Source organism: Aureobasidium pullulans (assembly GCF_000721785.1).
Source record: "Aureobasidium pullulans EXF-150 unplaced genomic scaffold scaffold_5, whole genome shotgun sequence".
Taxonomy (NCBI): Eukaryota; Fungi; Ascomycota; class Dothideomycetes; order Dothideales; family Saccotheciaceae; genus Aureobasidium; species Aureobasidium pullulans.
Genome location: NW_021941025.1, coordinates 1,307,605 through 1,319,879, shown reverse-complemented (window position 1 = coordinate 1,319,879; position 12,275 = coordinate 1,307,605). Strand labels below are relative to the sequence as shown.

Sequence of the window (12,275 nt, the reverse complement as noted above, 5' to 3'; positions counted from 1 at the left end):
TAGTGTGGCGGACTAAAGTCCGAGCCGTCTCCAATACCATCGCCTGACAGCACCAGACAACACCCGACACAACGGCACGCGCGCTTATCATGGCTTCTTTCTATGATGAAGTATTTGTCGTAGCCTCGTAGGCTTGGAGACAAAACAGCCACCTTGTCATTTATCGGTGAGTAAGTATTCGATAATTAGGTGGAAAGTACTCCGAGTGGATGGGCTTTTGCTACTTTTCGAATTCGGTGTACCTTTTGCCGATCATCTGTCACGAGCCGCTAGTAGATCTCGGTTCCCCCACCACGTGGAATTGCTTGACGAGATCGGAAGCATTTTTTATTCCGAAGCTGTATAACAACTACAAAGCAGACTCCAGGCGAGGTCAAACTACTCGGCACCAGGTAATCGTCCTTGACTACTCGAGTCTTACCAAGGTAGGATTACACGATCGCAGAATTGTCCATGATTCCATCGAACTATGTTGGACCAGGGTCCAATAAAACTCCGCGGCCTGGTGAACTCCTCATAAGCTTGTTTCTTCTTGAAAGTCTTGACTTTCTAGTGGCTCAAGACTGGATGCCAAATTGCAGTTCATCCACAACGTTGTCTTCGATGTGAGCAAGAATCTTTCTAACAGTACCACTGACAGGGCTCATTCTGCTTTCATGGTCTGCGATTGGACTTTTTGAAGCATAGCCACATCTACTCGAGTAGAGACTCACAAAACTATCCACGACTCTGCACGATTCTGCTCACATCCTGCATGCACCAGCATCCCTCTTGCAAACCAAGTGGCAGCCCTGAATCCACTCACTCGAGTGCAAAAGAAGCTTCAAACATCTTTCTTGTGACGGACAGAAGAAGTGCAAAACGTACAGCAGCAGGGATTCCCACGTGGTCACCCACCGTAGTACTAATCTGCCGTTCAACTGCTTATGTATGGCAGAGCGGACGGGATGCCCAGTTTTCAGCTGACTGTGGCCGTACGTGCTTGTTACCCAAATTCCAAGGTACTAGTATTGACAAAACTTTGCAATCGCGAATACCAGTGCGGATTCTAGCATCCAAGCGCACGACTCCAGAAGTCGTTGTTGACATCTTCGGCGACGTTGGCCAGAACGGGTGGTGTCTCGCTTCTAACTCGCATCCGAGTATGCTAGGGCAAACACGAGCCTGCACGAAACGTCGCGTACCTCTATATGCCGTCTGTTAGGGGTATGGAATTCCTTTTTACCACTATCGCGAATAGCACTTACGGTTTTCGAAATGTGCCTACGTGTGCTCGACAGAGGGGGACGCTGTTTAACGCATTCGGAGCGAGAAGGCTATCTGGCCCGGTCCTTGTTGTCACGAAGCGACGTGTTCAATCTCGGAGGCTACAATGGCCGATGGACATATTTGATGAGAAGGTATGAGGATGAACTCTTCAGTCGTCGGAAAGGCTGCAGGCCTGATCCGAGATTCTTAGGAAGGCATCGAGATGTTGATCGTCTGTCTGTTTGGCACTTGTGGCACGTTGAGCATTGTTGGAGACCCCACATCGTTGCCTTCCAAGACTGACAGCCAAATGCCGGTCGCATGAAACTGAATCATGAAGTCGGTAAAGGTCTGTGCGCACCATTCTCTCAGGCCAACCTCAAACAGCCTGGAGTTCCACGTCTGTTTGATCCTTGCTCACGATTGTAATTATGTTCAAGAGATGAATCAAACATGCTCGAGGGAGGAACAGGCCGGGATTTTCTTGGATTTTTGGTACGCCGTCCAACACGTCTGCCATAATCTTCCATGTTCTTCCTGTATAGAACATTTGCATATCCTCCGGCGACATGAATGGGCATGGCCTTTCTCCCTATCTGTTCTTTTTCATGAACTTCGTAGCTCTGGCTCAATCACTGATTTCCAGAATCTGGGTCGTTGAAATACGAGAAGATTACACGATAGAGGACCATCTCACATTCGTGGGCAGAAAAGTGCCCATTCATGAACGTATACGACTACAACCACATCACGACGCATATACCATTCCATCCTCGAATGATGATAACAATCTCATCAGCGCTATTCGCAGCGATCCCGGCGTGGGGTTCGTTGTCAAGGTGCCTCGGAACTACTTGCGACCCATTGAAGAAGCCTTTCCATATGGCTTTGACGAAGACGATGAAGAAATTTATACTGCTCAAAGAAGCTGGTTTGGTCTCCAAGAAGCAGATCCCGAAGTTCAGGTTTCGGATTTAGGAGGACAGTAAGTCATCGGAGTACCTTTTTCTCCCTCTTCTGCACATTTGATTGATATCGATTCTTAGCAAAATGCCCTTTTCTTGGTATGTAACGCTCAGCACCGATTACAATATCGACGAGCATCTTGAAAACACCGGAGTGGGGTCAGGAATCATAAAACGAAAGATCTATCAACACGATGATCACCACTACAGCATCTCTCTATACGACAAAGTATCAGAAATCTGGTACTTGTCCCTGGCTCACGAAGATTACGGCGTCGAGATTATTCTGCCAACTCGCGGTTATGGAAACGGTGCTGTCATTCATGATGTGAGTCCAGGCTCCATGAATACTTTGGACGAGAGAAAACCTCAAAAGAACTGACGATATGTTACAGTAGGAGCTCCAGTGTGGCCATTCCCTCTGGCCGGACAACAGTCATGAGTACGACCTGGCCACAAATCACGTCCTCTGAAAAATTGGTATCAACATCGTCGGGGTTTTTCCACGAGTGTAGGCAGAACTCCATTTTAAGCTCGAATAAGCTGTGGTTAACATTGGATTAGGCAGAACCTCCGTCTGCTTCTTGTTTTCTCCTTGTCAGCGATTACACAGTCACATCGGTTGTTGCGGTCTCGTCTTTGGAGAGCTCCTCCAAGGTACTTGCTCAACTGGTGGCGCTGTTCATCCTGGATTGACAGAGATTCACTTCGCTCTCATCTTTTTCTCGCAAGATCACAAGTCAGTGTTGCAATGGCTGAATGGTCTGTCATTCTATCACTGTAGCTCGTAGTAGGGAGGGACTGTTGAGGACAAGAAGTACAGCTTGTCAACAAGTTCAGCCCATACGAGCCTCACGGGGGTTCGTTTTCGACACGCATACTAAGAGTTGAATTCTTCGACTGCTCAGCTCGATCTACCATTCCTTGTATTTCACAATACCATCATCACCCAACAGAAACTTCCACTTGTCTTGTAGCCGTCCACTCATCCGCCAACCTTTGGGCGCATCCCAGTATAATTTCCTACATTCTCTTTCCCTTCCCTCATCCTTCGCCCCCCTCACACCAGGAGCCAAGTACAAAAACCCAATCTTCTGTCTTTTCCGACCTGTCCTTCCACTGGGACGTACCTCGAGACTCACACGCATATTCCGAAGTGAAGGCATACGAGCAGCTGCGTGTGCGGCTGCCGTAAACAGAACCTCCAGTTCAGCAGTAGGTTTTGTGCGAAAGTAAGCAGATGGCTCCTCGCCATTGAGCCGGAGATCGCGTTTTTCATCGTCGTAGCCATAGGAATCCGGAGGCAGTTCATTCATGGCGAAGAATGAATCGCTCGAGTCATAGCCAGATGAGGAAGAGTTTTGACTGCTTGTGCGATCGTGGAAAATGTGGCCTGAATACTCGAATTCATCCTCTTCGCCTTCATCTTCTTCCTCCTCTTCGCCGTGTGAATCGCTGCCTCGATCGGGATCTAATTCGATATACCAGCCACCATCAGGTCTTACTAAGCTGAGCTCTACGGTAACAACCTTCAACTTTTGCCATTGTTGCTGTTTTTCTTCGTCTTCTTCATCTTCACCTGGACTTCGGAAAAGCTCTGGACCAACACAAATTGACCCGCTCAACTTGAAATTAGTCAGACTCGGAGCAGCTTGCCAGAATCGCTGTAATGCGGTTGAAACATCGTCGACATCGGGCGAGTGGAAATCACCGCGAACATTCGCATTGACAAAGCTTTCGTTCGCCGGTTGAACATGTCTCAGTTCGAAATCGAATTTCTGAAGACTCTGTGGTGTAGGCATAGAGGTCAACTGCTTGGCAAATTCGGACCGCAGCTGCGTTCTTCTATTCGGTCGTTTCCTCTCCATATCTGAGATCGAGAAATTCGTGGAGATGAGATTAGGGAGTCTCGACATGATGCCAGGAGCGATTGCCGGTGCTAGCTTACGTGCAGTATCGCCATTGATCGTCAATGAAGTCACGTTGTGTAAGATAGGCAAGCTTTCGGGCTGAAGTAGTTGGAGATATGAGTCTTGGTAGCGGAGCTCGAATAGATCATGTCTTTTTCCCAAGGATTTGGCCATTTCGTGTGCCCTCAGTGTCTCGGTATCTCGACGGTTGATGTCCATGGATGAATAGAAATAAAGAATGTTTAGGTCGATCGGCCTGGAATCATTGCCGGCGTCCATGACCTCTAGCAGGGTAAAGAGGCCTACGAGCGCTTTACCAAAAGCCTCATCGTTGATCTGTCTGTCTGCTTGTCGTTCGAATCGGCCACAGGCGTTATCATCGTAGTCCGGAAGATGAACGCCATAGTTGACGCGTCTGACCGATGTACGGCGGTGGACGTGCGACGACTGCACAACAGCATGATTGGACCTTTCCAGCTCGTCTGAGGAGAGAGACAGCTGAGAGAAAGTATGCTGTTCCACAGTGCACTGCCAAGCTCGAGATATCGTGGCATAAGGAGCCAATGTTTTTTGTCCGATCGCAAGGAAGGAGAAAATCCTGGTCAGAAGTTCCGGAGGCAACGTTTCCATCGTACACTGTTCTAGTGGAGGGTTGTCCAACTATATATATTGAGTGTAATGATGGAAGAGGTGGAAAGGGGGCTGGGCTCAAGGCCACCGTGTAAACCAGGCTTAATGTCGGCGTTTCCTGCATGTTGTTTTGTAGAAAAAAGCACTGTACGATATAACAGAGAGTGGACCATTTATCTGGACCTATGTTACAACAGATATGAAGGCGGCAATCTTTAAGAGCTACGCAATAAACGCATATATCTAAGAAGTGTGGAAGACTAAATGGGTTCGTTCAGAAGGTCGAGGGTGCTGTTTCCGGATCTCATGCGAAGCTGTCCGGATGGCAACGCGTGGTTGTTTGGCACGCGTGATCATGTGGGAGACCCCGCGTCGTTGCCATCAAGTATGTCCAGCATGTTCGCTTCATCGCGCTGCTCGACAACTTAACATCGACCAATCTCTCTTCTTTCCTGAGAATCATATAGCCCTAATCTTATCCTTCGATTGTACGTTCCCGTTATCCCAGTGATTCATGCAAAACTCCTTCCGACACAAAACTTGGAACGAGATGTCCTGACAACAAAACGTGCGATTTCAGTCAGCACATCAAAAAAGCTCAGTCTGAAATCGAAAATTCAAATTTCCTCTCGACACAAGGACACCAGTCACTTCAAACGAGTACTTCCAATACTAACAGCCTTAATGTACCTTTAAAGCAATACAAGACCTCCTAGAGCCACGTCGTTGTCCTGATATCAGCGAACTGAGCTTGACATCCGTGGTCGACGGTATCACCCTGTCTCGAAGGCATCATCCGAAATATTCCGATGGTATGACCAGCATGACGACATTTATTGAAGGAGGCTGGTGTACGAGTTTGCGTGTCGAAATCTGCCACACGCAGTACGGTTCTCAATACAAGCACGTCAATACATGCACAGTGAAGCCGCCGACGATCACAATCGGGCTTTTGTGTAAGTGGTATAGCTTGAAAAATTCGTGATTACATCTGGTACAAGAAAGACTAACTACTAGCCATGGGTATAGAAGCGACAGCTGTCATCATCATCGTGACTGGTAAAAACAAAAAAAGGGGTATCGATAAAACATCATAAACGCATCGTCCTTCGGCAGATCGGTATACTCTTATCAGACGGGACTCCACTGATCCATAGGTCCCCCATATCCTATTGATGGACCGGGTGACACGGCTGTGGTTTCTGTCTGGGTGCTGAGACGCAGTATTCTGGGTGATGGCGGATCATTCTACATGTTCTCGACTACGCGGCTGTTGATGGCGTTCTGGAAGCCCTCAGTGCCGGAACCGAAGTCGTTGTTGGTGTGTGCTTGTCCCTGTCCGATAGCCTGGTAAGAAGAAGGGCCTTCTCCAACGGAGTCTGCCATCTGCATTTGGTGCTGAACGGTCTGGTTAGGAGCAGGCAGGAAGATGACCTTGCTGTTTGCGGACTTGGCCATCTGCTGCATAGCGTCGAGGTATCTGATCTGCATGGCGGGTGCAGAAGAAAGGATGTCGGCGGCCTGGCGCATGAGCTTGGCGGATTCAACCTCTGCTCTGGCGGCGATGACCTTGGCTTCACCGGTACGCTTGCTCTGGGCGGCCATAGACAGCGACTCTTGCAGATCCTGGCTGAAGATGATGTCCTTGATCAACATAGACTCGACCTCGACACCCCAGCCCGAAGCGGTATCCTCAATAATCTCGCGGATGCTCTGGGCAATCTCCTCACGACGCTCAATCACATCTTGCAGAACGCGGGCACCAATGACATGGCGAAGAGTGGTCTGAGTACGCTCAATAAGCGCTTGGCGGATGTTAGAGATACCGAAGGCGGCCTTGTGAGGTGAGGTAACACGGTAGTAGAGGACGGAGGTGAGGTGCAAGTTGACGTTGTCCTTGGTCATACAAATTTGCTGAGGGACCTCTGTTCGTTTGTTAGCTGCTATTATTTGCGGTACAGTGGGCCTCTGCTACTTACCAACAATCTGAATCTTGACGTCGATCTGAATCAGCTGCTCAGAGAGAGGGTTGATCTTGACGAGACCAGGGTCGACAGCACGAGCAAAACGACCGAATTTGGTGACGAGACCGACGTTACCCTGCGAGACAGGTCTGTAGGGGTTGGGGCAGATGACACAGCAAGGAACAGCTCCAAGGTTACCAATGATGGAACCAAGGGCGTTGATCATGCCTCCGTACCATCCATGTTGGGAGTCGTCTTCGGTGTCGGGCTTGATAACAGAGGCGTAGGAAGGCTGCAAGTCCTCACGGCGAGGAGGCTGGACCTTGACGAGAGGGTCGTGGTCGCTGTTGCTACCGCGGACAGGCGACTTGCCCAAGTCCGAGTTCTGGTGGCGGATTTGTTCGTCGTTCATTGTGGAAAGTGGGTATGAGATGTTTTGTTGGTTGGTTGTAATCTAAATGCTGATCAGGTGAAATAATAGCTTGAATTATTTACTACCCTGATGGAATGCTGTCGTTGACTGAGTAACAAGCTTGAAGCTGTGTAAAGAAGAATAGGCTGATCTGAGAAGCTGGAGATAGTGGAAGGTGTGACCAAAGCTCCTCTTATATGTCGCATCTTCTCTATTCTCAGGCAGGCACACCAGCAACAATCAATGATGGCCGCTTCGATCCACGCCACCTTCTGTCCCTTGGGATCATCCTAGACAACATGTGAACCAAACAACTGCCTCGAAGGAACAGCTCCCCGCAAAGTCTTTACGGTTTACGGGCTAGTGCGCTGCCTTTTACGGACTAGTTTCGGGCAGTGCTACGTAGGCCGAGATTGCCGAGCTCCGAGTAACAAAGGTCGTTTGCATCTTGAGAAATGTTGTTCATCTCTCTTCCAATGGGTTTTAAGAGCGCAAAGGTTTGATAGCGGGAAAGTCGGCGCAGTCATCTTGAGCTATTTTTCCGTGTCCTCTAATCCTTGCGCGATGGTAAGTTAGGTATGCTACAGATGTGTACTCAATGTCATCTTTCTTCGTACGAGAAGCTGTCGACAAGAAATCCCGGCAAAATCGGGCCATCTCGGCGTGTAACCAAGACCGCTTGACTCGATAGTGAGTGCTGTTAGGAAGAACATCCTACTTCATCGCGATCCGAGCTTCTGAATCCTTCAGCGAAACCATGTCGTTCTGCCTTGATCACTTGACCCAAGGATTAGAAGTGTATGCACTGCCCTCACTTATCATGTCATATGCTTCTTCCATCTACGTTCTATGCAGAGAATCCTTGGCACGTGTGCGATCAAAGGATCTTCGTTTTGTGCCGACTTACCCTAGCGACTTGGGTACTTGCTACTCGAGCATCATAGACCCTTGATACAGCCGCTCAAAGCTGCCACATCTCTGTGATGTTCATGTTCTATGTTTGGACACAACACCTATTGGCTGTGTGCGGAGAAGCTTGAATCCTGTAAGGATCAGGCGTCCATCCTGACTCAAACTCAATTCACCTCAATCAATTATTCCCGTACTTCTTCCACCAACAAGCACATCTAAGCCTCCCATACCGTTTGTTCAATGGTCAATGCGTGCCTTCTTCTTTGGACCTTCTCCCGTCTGAGCCCCTTCCGCCCTTGCTGCTCGTGACTCCAAGCCTCGGATGCGATTGACAGCTGCGCCTAATTCAAAGCGACGGACTGCCACTAAGTCTCCTCCAGGGAGCTTCTCCGGCATAGCTTTCTCCAAGGCAACCTCAGCCTCGATGCCTGACAATGCTGTTTTCAGATGTACACTGCCTCCACATTAGCTGACTCTGGCTTCCAGGATCTACACAGAAGTACTCACCCTTCAGCATCCTTCACATGGGCAAGCGATCGGATTGAATGTGCGATTGTTCGTGTCTGACCACATTCCACCAATTGCTCCACACCTGAAATGTCGATTCCAGCTTCATTTTGTGATGGGTCTTGCAAAGCTCGGTCGGCAAAGACGGTGATGAAGTCCTTTCTTCTGGCGACCGGAGGCTTGTCGTGAAGAATAGCTGCCGGGAAGCCGACATTTCTATCGGGTAATGTGCCGTAATTCTTGTCTTGGACCACCTTTCTCGGGAACTTTTTACTTAGTGCCTTTGCTTCGGCGGTGAGCATGCGAGGAGCGTAGGAATCCATTCCTATCACGTTGTCTGCAACATCTAGCCAGTCGCCCAGCCCACCGACTACGATGATGGTGCTGACGCCGTGCTGATCGTAGAGAGCACGCACTTTCGAGACGAGGGGAGTGATTGGCTCATTCTTGATCAGACTCTGCATGCGTTCATCTCTGACAAGCAGATTGGTAGCAGATGTGTCTTCGTCGACCATGATGACTTCTGCTCCTAATTCGAGAGCTTCTTGGATGTTGGCGGCCATGGATGTCGAACCGCTGGCGTCATCCGTAGTGAATGCATCTGTGTTTCTCTTTGCGGGTAAATTCTTGATGAATGCACTGATATCTGTACCCGTCACACTGCGACCGTCTTCTGCACGAACTTTCGCAGCATTGGGATTGGTCACCACGAGCTCACGACCGTCGCCAGGAATATAGTTGTAGATACCAAGCTGGAGGGCTTCCAGAAGAGTAGACTTGCCGTGATAGCCGCCACCTGTAAGAAGAGTGATTCCCTTGGGGATACCCATTCCACGAACTTCAGAATCATGCTTGCGTTTAAGAACGACCTCAAGCTCAGGTGGTGATTTGAAAGGAACGACGTGCTTTCCAGTCATACTCCGAGCGGATGCTCCACTAGCTCTTGGGAGGATCGAGCCATTTCCGACAAAAGCAACGAGGCCCTTAGCCTCAAGTTGAGATCGCATGTATGCTTGGTCCTCGACACAGTGGATGTGGGTGTTGAGCTCTTTGGCAAGATGTGAACTGTACAGCATGGTTCTCTCGACCAATTCTGGAAGATTGTTACACAGGATTGATTTGGCTTCCCCACCCAAGACTGTACGTCCACGAGCAGGTAAGGAGACCGTGAAGCGCATCTCAAGACTCTTGTCTCCATCAGGCAGAACGAGTGCACTAGTACGAGGCAACACCTCTTGTGCTGGAGCATTGATGCTGAAGACTCCGCCTTTAGGGCCTGACCAGCCAGAGTTTCCAGAACCTACTGAGCGATCCATGTGTTTACTGCGGATGCATACAGCGGCAGCTCTGGACAGGTAGTCGGCCAGAGCGATTTGTCGTATATCTGATGCCGCATATTCGGTCGGGAAACAAGTGGTTTTCTGGAATGTGATTAGTTGGCTTCATATTGAGCGCATGCTGCTACTCCAAGCACCCAACGCTCTCATGAGTTTAGCTATCAAAATGCACAATGTAATTAAAGAGGGCAAATATTTCGAGCTCTCAGTGGAGGCTCTCCAGATTCTAAAAAACATTGTGTATTGCATCAAGGAAAACAAGGGGCTTACCCAGTCCATGCGAACACTGATTTTCGAAGGTGGCGCATATGCATCCGTCTGAACATGATTTATCGATAGCGTAAAGTCTGGTGATTTGTGTTCGAAGCGTCTGTTTTGCAGACGCTTGTACGAGCCTGAACAAAGATAAGAGAATCAGCGCGGAGATGCCAACTTTTTGGATAATAATCTACCGTATTGCTGGCCATCAATTGAGTCTAGGGCTTGCGATAGTTGCGCCCACGTGGATGTAGATGAAGAGCTGGACTCTGCAATTGACAATTGTTGCTGATTTTCAGTGCCGGCATTACCACCGCCACGTCCACCTCTCCCAGCATAGCGAGCCTTGAAGTAGGCACCTCTTCCTCTTCCTGAAACAAATACATGTCAGTGATTTGCTGTTGGAGCAAGACTGACTTGTGGTGGAATCATGCTTGAACCCGAGCTGTTGAGAGCCTGGACCATCGTCGGAACCTTGCAACGGAATCTAAAAGATACGGTATTGCGCAAGGCTCGCGCGATCGTGCATGAAGAGGGGATGTACTTCACCGGACATGATGCAGCGAATCAGACAGTGTGACAGTCGGAAGGTGACTTGCTGTCACAAAGCACGATTGCAAGGTGTGACGGCGAATTGGTGAGGAGAGAAAGCAAAAAAGCAAGCCAAGCAGCTGTCGCCCCACAAATGTCTTTGGTTTGGGGAGACTTTCTGGATTCGAATTTGTAGCGGCTCGTGGCTGTCAGCTATAGATTGTTGTTCGTTGACGTCTGCTAGCGGATCATAATTATCATTTATTGTAGATTGCCGAATACCGAGGGTTATCATGTCGATATCGGCCATGAATACAGCCAACTTCGGCCAGTCCTTCTCTCCTTATACCAACAACCAATCTCTACCTCTACAACATCCAGGTTTCCCCAACCCGGGCCAGCAGGCGCCTAATTTCGCCCAGAATGCGTCGCAGCAGCAGCAGCAATACCAGCAAATGCCTGGCGGTAAGTCCAAGTCGCCGCATGACAGTGTGGTTGTGCATGTGCTAATGTGCTTTGCCTCGTCTAGGCTTCGCTCCAGGCGTACCGCCCTACTCTCAATCCATGTCGCCGTCGGCCGTAATGTCCATGACAGCGTCCCCTTCACATCGTGTCTCACCCTATGCTGCCTCTGCAGTCGCACAAGGCTCGCCTCAGCAATCGCCCATGGCAGCCCCGCAATCCCGACCAGTCCACTCCCCGTCTGCTGCTGCATCTCCCGCAAACCTGTCGCAAGAGAAAGAGAGAATAGCACTGCTACTCGACATCAATGTAGAATTGCTGCAGGAAATGCACAGATTACAGGCGCAGGGCAAGGGCGGCGCAACCAGTCAGTCCGCGGCTGCCCACTTGAAGAGTCAAGGCCTGCCGGATGCCCTTGCGTCAGATGAGTATACCCAGTAAGCCCAGCCGCATTCCCTGCTCAGCCATCATATCTAACATGCTTGCAGGGTCTACCTTCGACTTCATGCAAACTTGGGCTATGTCTGTGGCCAGACTGACAACCAGTCAAAACCTGGATCATCCCCGCATCCTCCTTCATATGTTACCGCACCTCCGAACATGCCTCAGATAGAGCAAAAGTATGCCAAACTGAGGGCTTTGTTTCCCGGATGGACTGGAAAGGATGGCCAAAGACGGTCAATGTCGAATGGTGCAACAAATGCACCGACACCCTTCCAAGGCTTTGGCAATTGATGATCCCCGACGACTTGTATAATTCTTCACTTCGACCGAGAAGACCACCATCAGAATGTTGACAGAGCAGTGGCAGTGGCAGTGTCGATATGTTGTATACCCTCTTGACCGTTTTGTTTGCAGGGCTCTTGTGGCGTCCGGATGTTGTTTTTATGGTTATGGCAGTTTCGAGACATTCACCTATAATGGCATTTTACACCTTCCACTCAGCTCCAGCGGAATCACTAGCTATGTGCCGCAGTGCTAATGATGAAGATCAGCGATAATCATCGGATAATATCAAGGGTGAAAGATATATGGGGCGACGTTTGATGACTTTACTTTTTGCCCAACGGTGGACACAATAGTTGCCATGTTCTACACACAAGATAGACGACAGTTTCACCAATGTTGCTGGGGGAAAT

The 12,275-nt window shown here is 49.4% G+C and overlaps 6 protein-coding genes across 6 annotated transcripts; 2 read left to right on the top strand and 4 right to left on the bottom strand.

The window, feature by feature from the left end:
- Window positions 1-833: 833 nt before the first annotated feature.
- Window positions 834-989, bottom strand: M438DRAFT_255385 (uncharacterized protein; the record flags this gene model as incomplete). Its single annotated transcript, XM_029899708.1, has 1 exon — window positions 834-989. A coding segment is annotated over one exon (156 nt), but the record flags the coding sequence as incomplete, so codon positions are not given.
- Window positions 990-1,701: 712 nt separating this feature from the next.
- M438DRAFT_353834 (uncharacterized protein) lies at window positions 1,702-2,595 on the top strand (the record flags this gene model as incomplete). Its single annotated transcript, XM_029906910.1, has 3 exons — window positions 1,702-1,743; window positions 1,794-2,233; window positions 2,295-2,595. The coding sequence occupies 3 exons, from the start codon at window positions 1,702-1,704 to the stop codon at window positions 2,593-2,595; spliced, it is 783 nt and encodes a 260-aa protein (XP_029762923.1).
- A 422-nt stretch (window positions 2,596-3,017) lies between these two features.
- M438DRAFT_344139 (uncharacterized protein) lies at window positions 3,018-4,781 on the bottom strand. Its single transcript, XM_029905143.1, has one exon. The coding sequence runs from the start codon at window positions 4,751-4,753 to the stop codon at window positions 3,128-3,130; it is 1,626 nt and encodes a 541-aa protein (XP_029762922.1). The 5' UTR covers window positions 4,754-4,781; the 3' UTR covers window positions 3,018-3,127.
- Window positions 4,782-5,774: 993 nt separating this feature from the next.
- On the bottom strand, window positions 5,775-7,143 carry M438DRAFT_315503 (stomatin family protein-like protein). The gene is made up of 2 exons (XM_029902656.1): window positions 6,733-7,143; window positions 5,775-6,678 (listed from the first exon to the last, which is right to left on the bottom strand). The coding sequence occupies exons 1-2, from the start codon at window positions 7,127-7,129 to the stop codon at window positions 6,002-6,004; spliced, it is 1,074 nt and encodes a 357-aa protein (XP_029762921.1). The 5' UTR covers window positions 7,130-7,143; the 3' UTR covers window positions 5,775-6,001.
- An 808-nt stretch (window positions 7,144-7,951) lies between these two features.
- On the bottom strand, window positions 7,952-10,608 carry M438DRAFT_395895 (uncharacterized protein; the record flags this gene model as incomplete). The annotated part of the gene is made up of 5 exons (XM_029909239.1): window positions 7,952-8,495; window positions 8,549-9,969; window positions 10,156-10,280; window positions 10,338-10,514; window positions 10,584-10,608. The coding sequence occupies 5 exons, from the start codon at window positions 10,606-10,608 to the stop codon at window positions 8,279-8,281; spliced, it is 1,965 nt and encodes a 654-aa protein (XP_029762920.1). The 3' UTR covers window positions 7,952-8,278.
- Window positions 10,609-10,875: 267 nt separating this feature from the next.
- Window positions 10,876-12,080, top strand: M438DRAFT_344136 (uncharacterized protein). Its single transcript, XM_029905142.1, has 3 exons — window positions 10,876-11,139; window positions 11,204-11,573; window positions 11,625-12,080. The coding sequence occupies exons 1-3, from the start codon at window positions 10,968-10,970 to the stop codon at window positions 11,869-11,871; spliced, it is 789 nt and encodes a 262-aa protein (XP_029762919.1). The 5' UTR covers window positions 10,876-10,967; the 3' UTR covers window positions 11,872-12,080.
- Window positions 12,081-12,275: the final 195 nt, after the last annotated feature.

Coding starts and splice junctions, on each gene's coding strand:
- M438DRAFT_344139 (XM_029905143.1), bottom strand. CDS start 4,753: ATGGAAACGTTGCCTCCGGAACTTCTGACCAGGATTTTCTCCTTCCTT.
- M438DRAFT_315503 (XM_029902656.1), bottom strand. CDS start 7,129: ATGAACGACGAACAAATCCGCCACCAGAACTCGGACTTGGGCAAGTCG. Junction 6,679..6,732: donor CGTCAAGATTCAGATTGTTG/GTAAGTAGCAGA, acceptor ACAAACGAACAG/AGGTCCCTCAGCAAATTTGT.
- M438DRAFT_344136 (XM_029905142.1), top strand. CDS start 10,968: ATGTCGATATCGGCCATGAATACAGCCAACTTCGGCCAGTCCTTCTCT. Junction 11,140..11,203: donor ATACCAGCAAATGCCTGGCG/GTAAGTCCAAGT, acceptor TGCCTCGTCTAG/GCTTCGCTCCAGGCGTACCG. Junction 11,574..11,624: donor GCGTCAGATGAGTATACCCA/GTAAGCCCAGCC, acceptor ACATGCTTGCAG/GGTCTACCTTCGACTTCATG.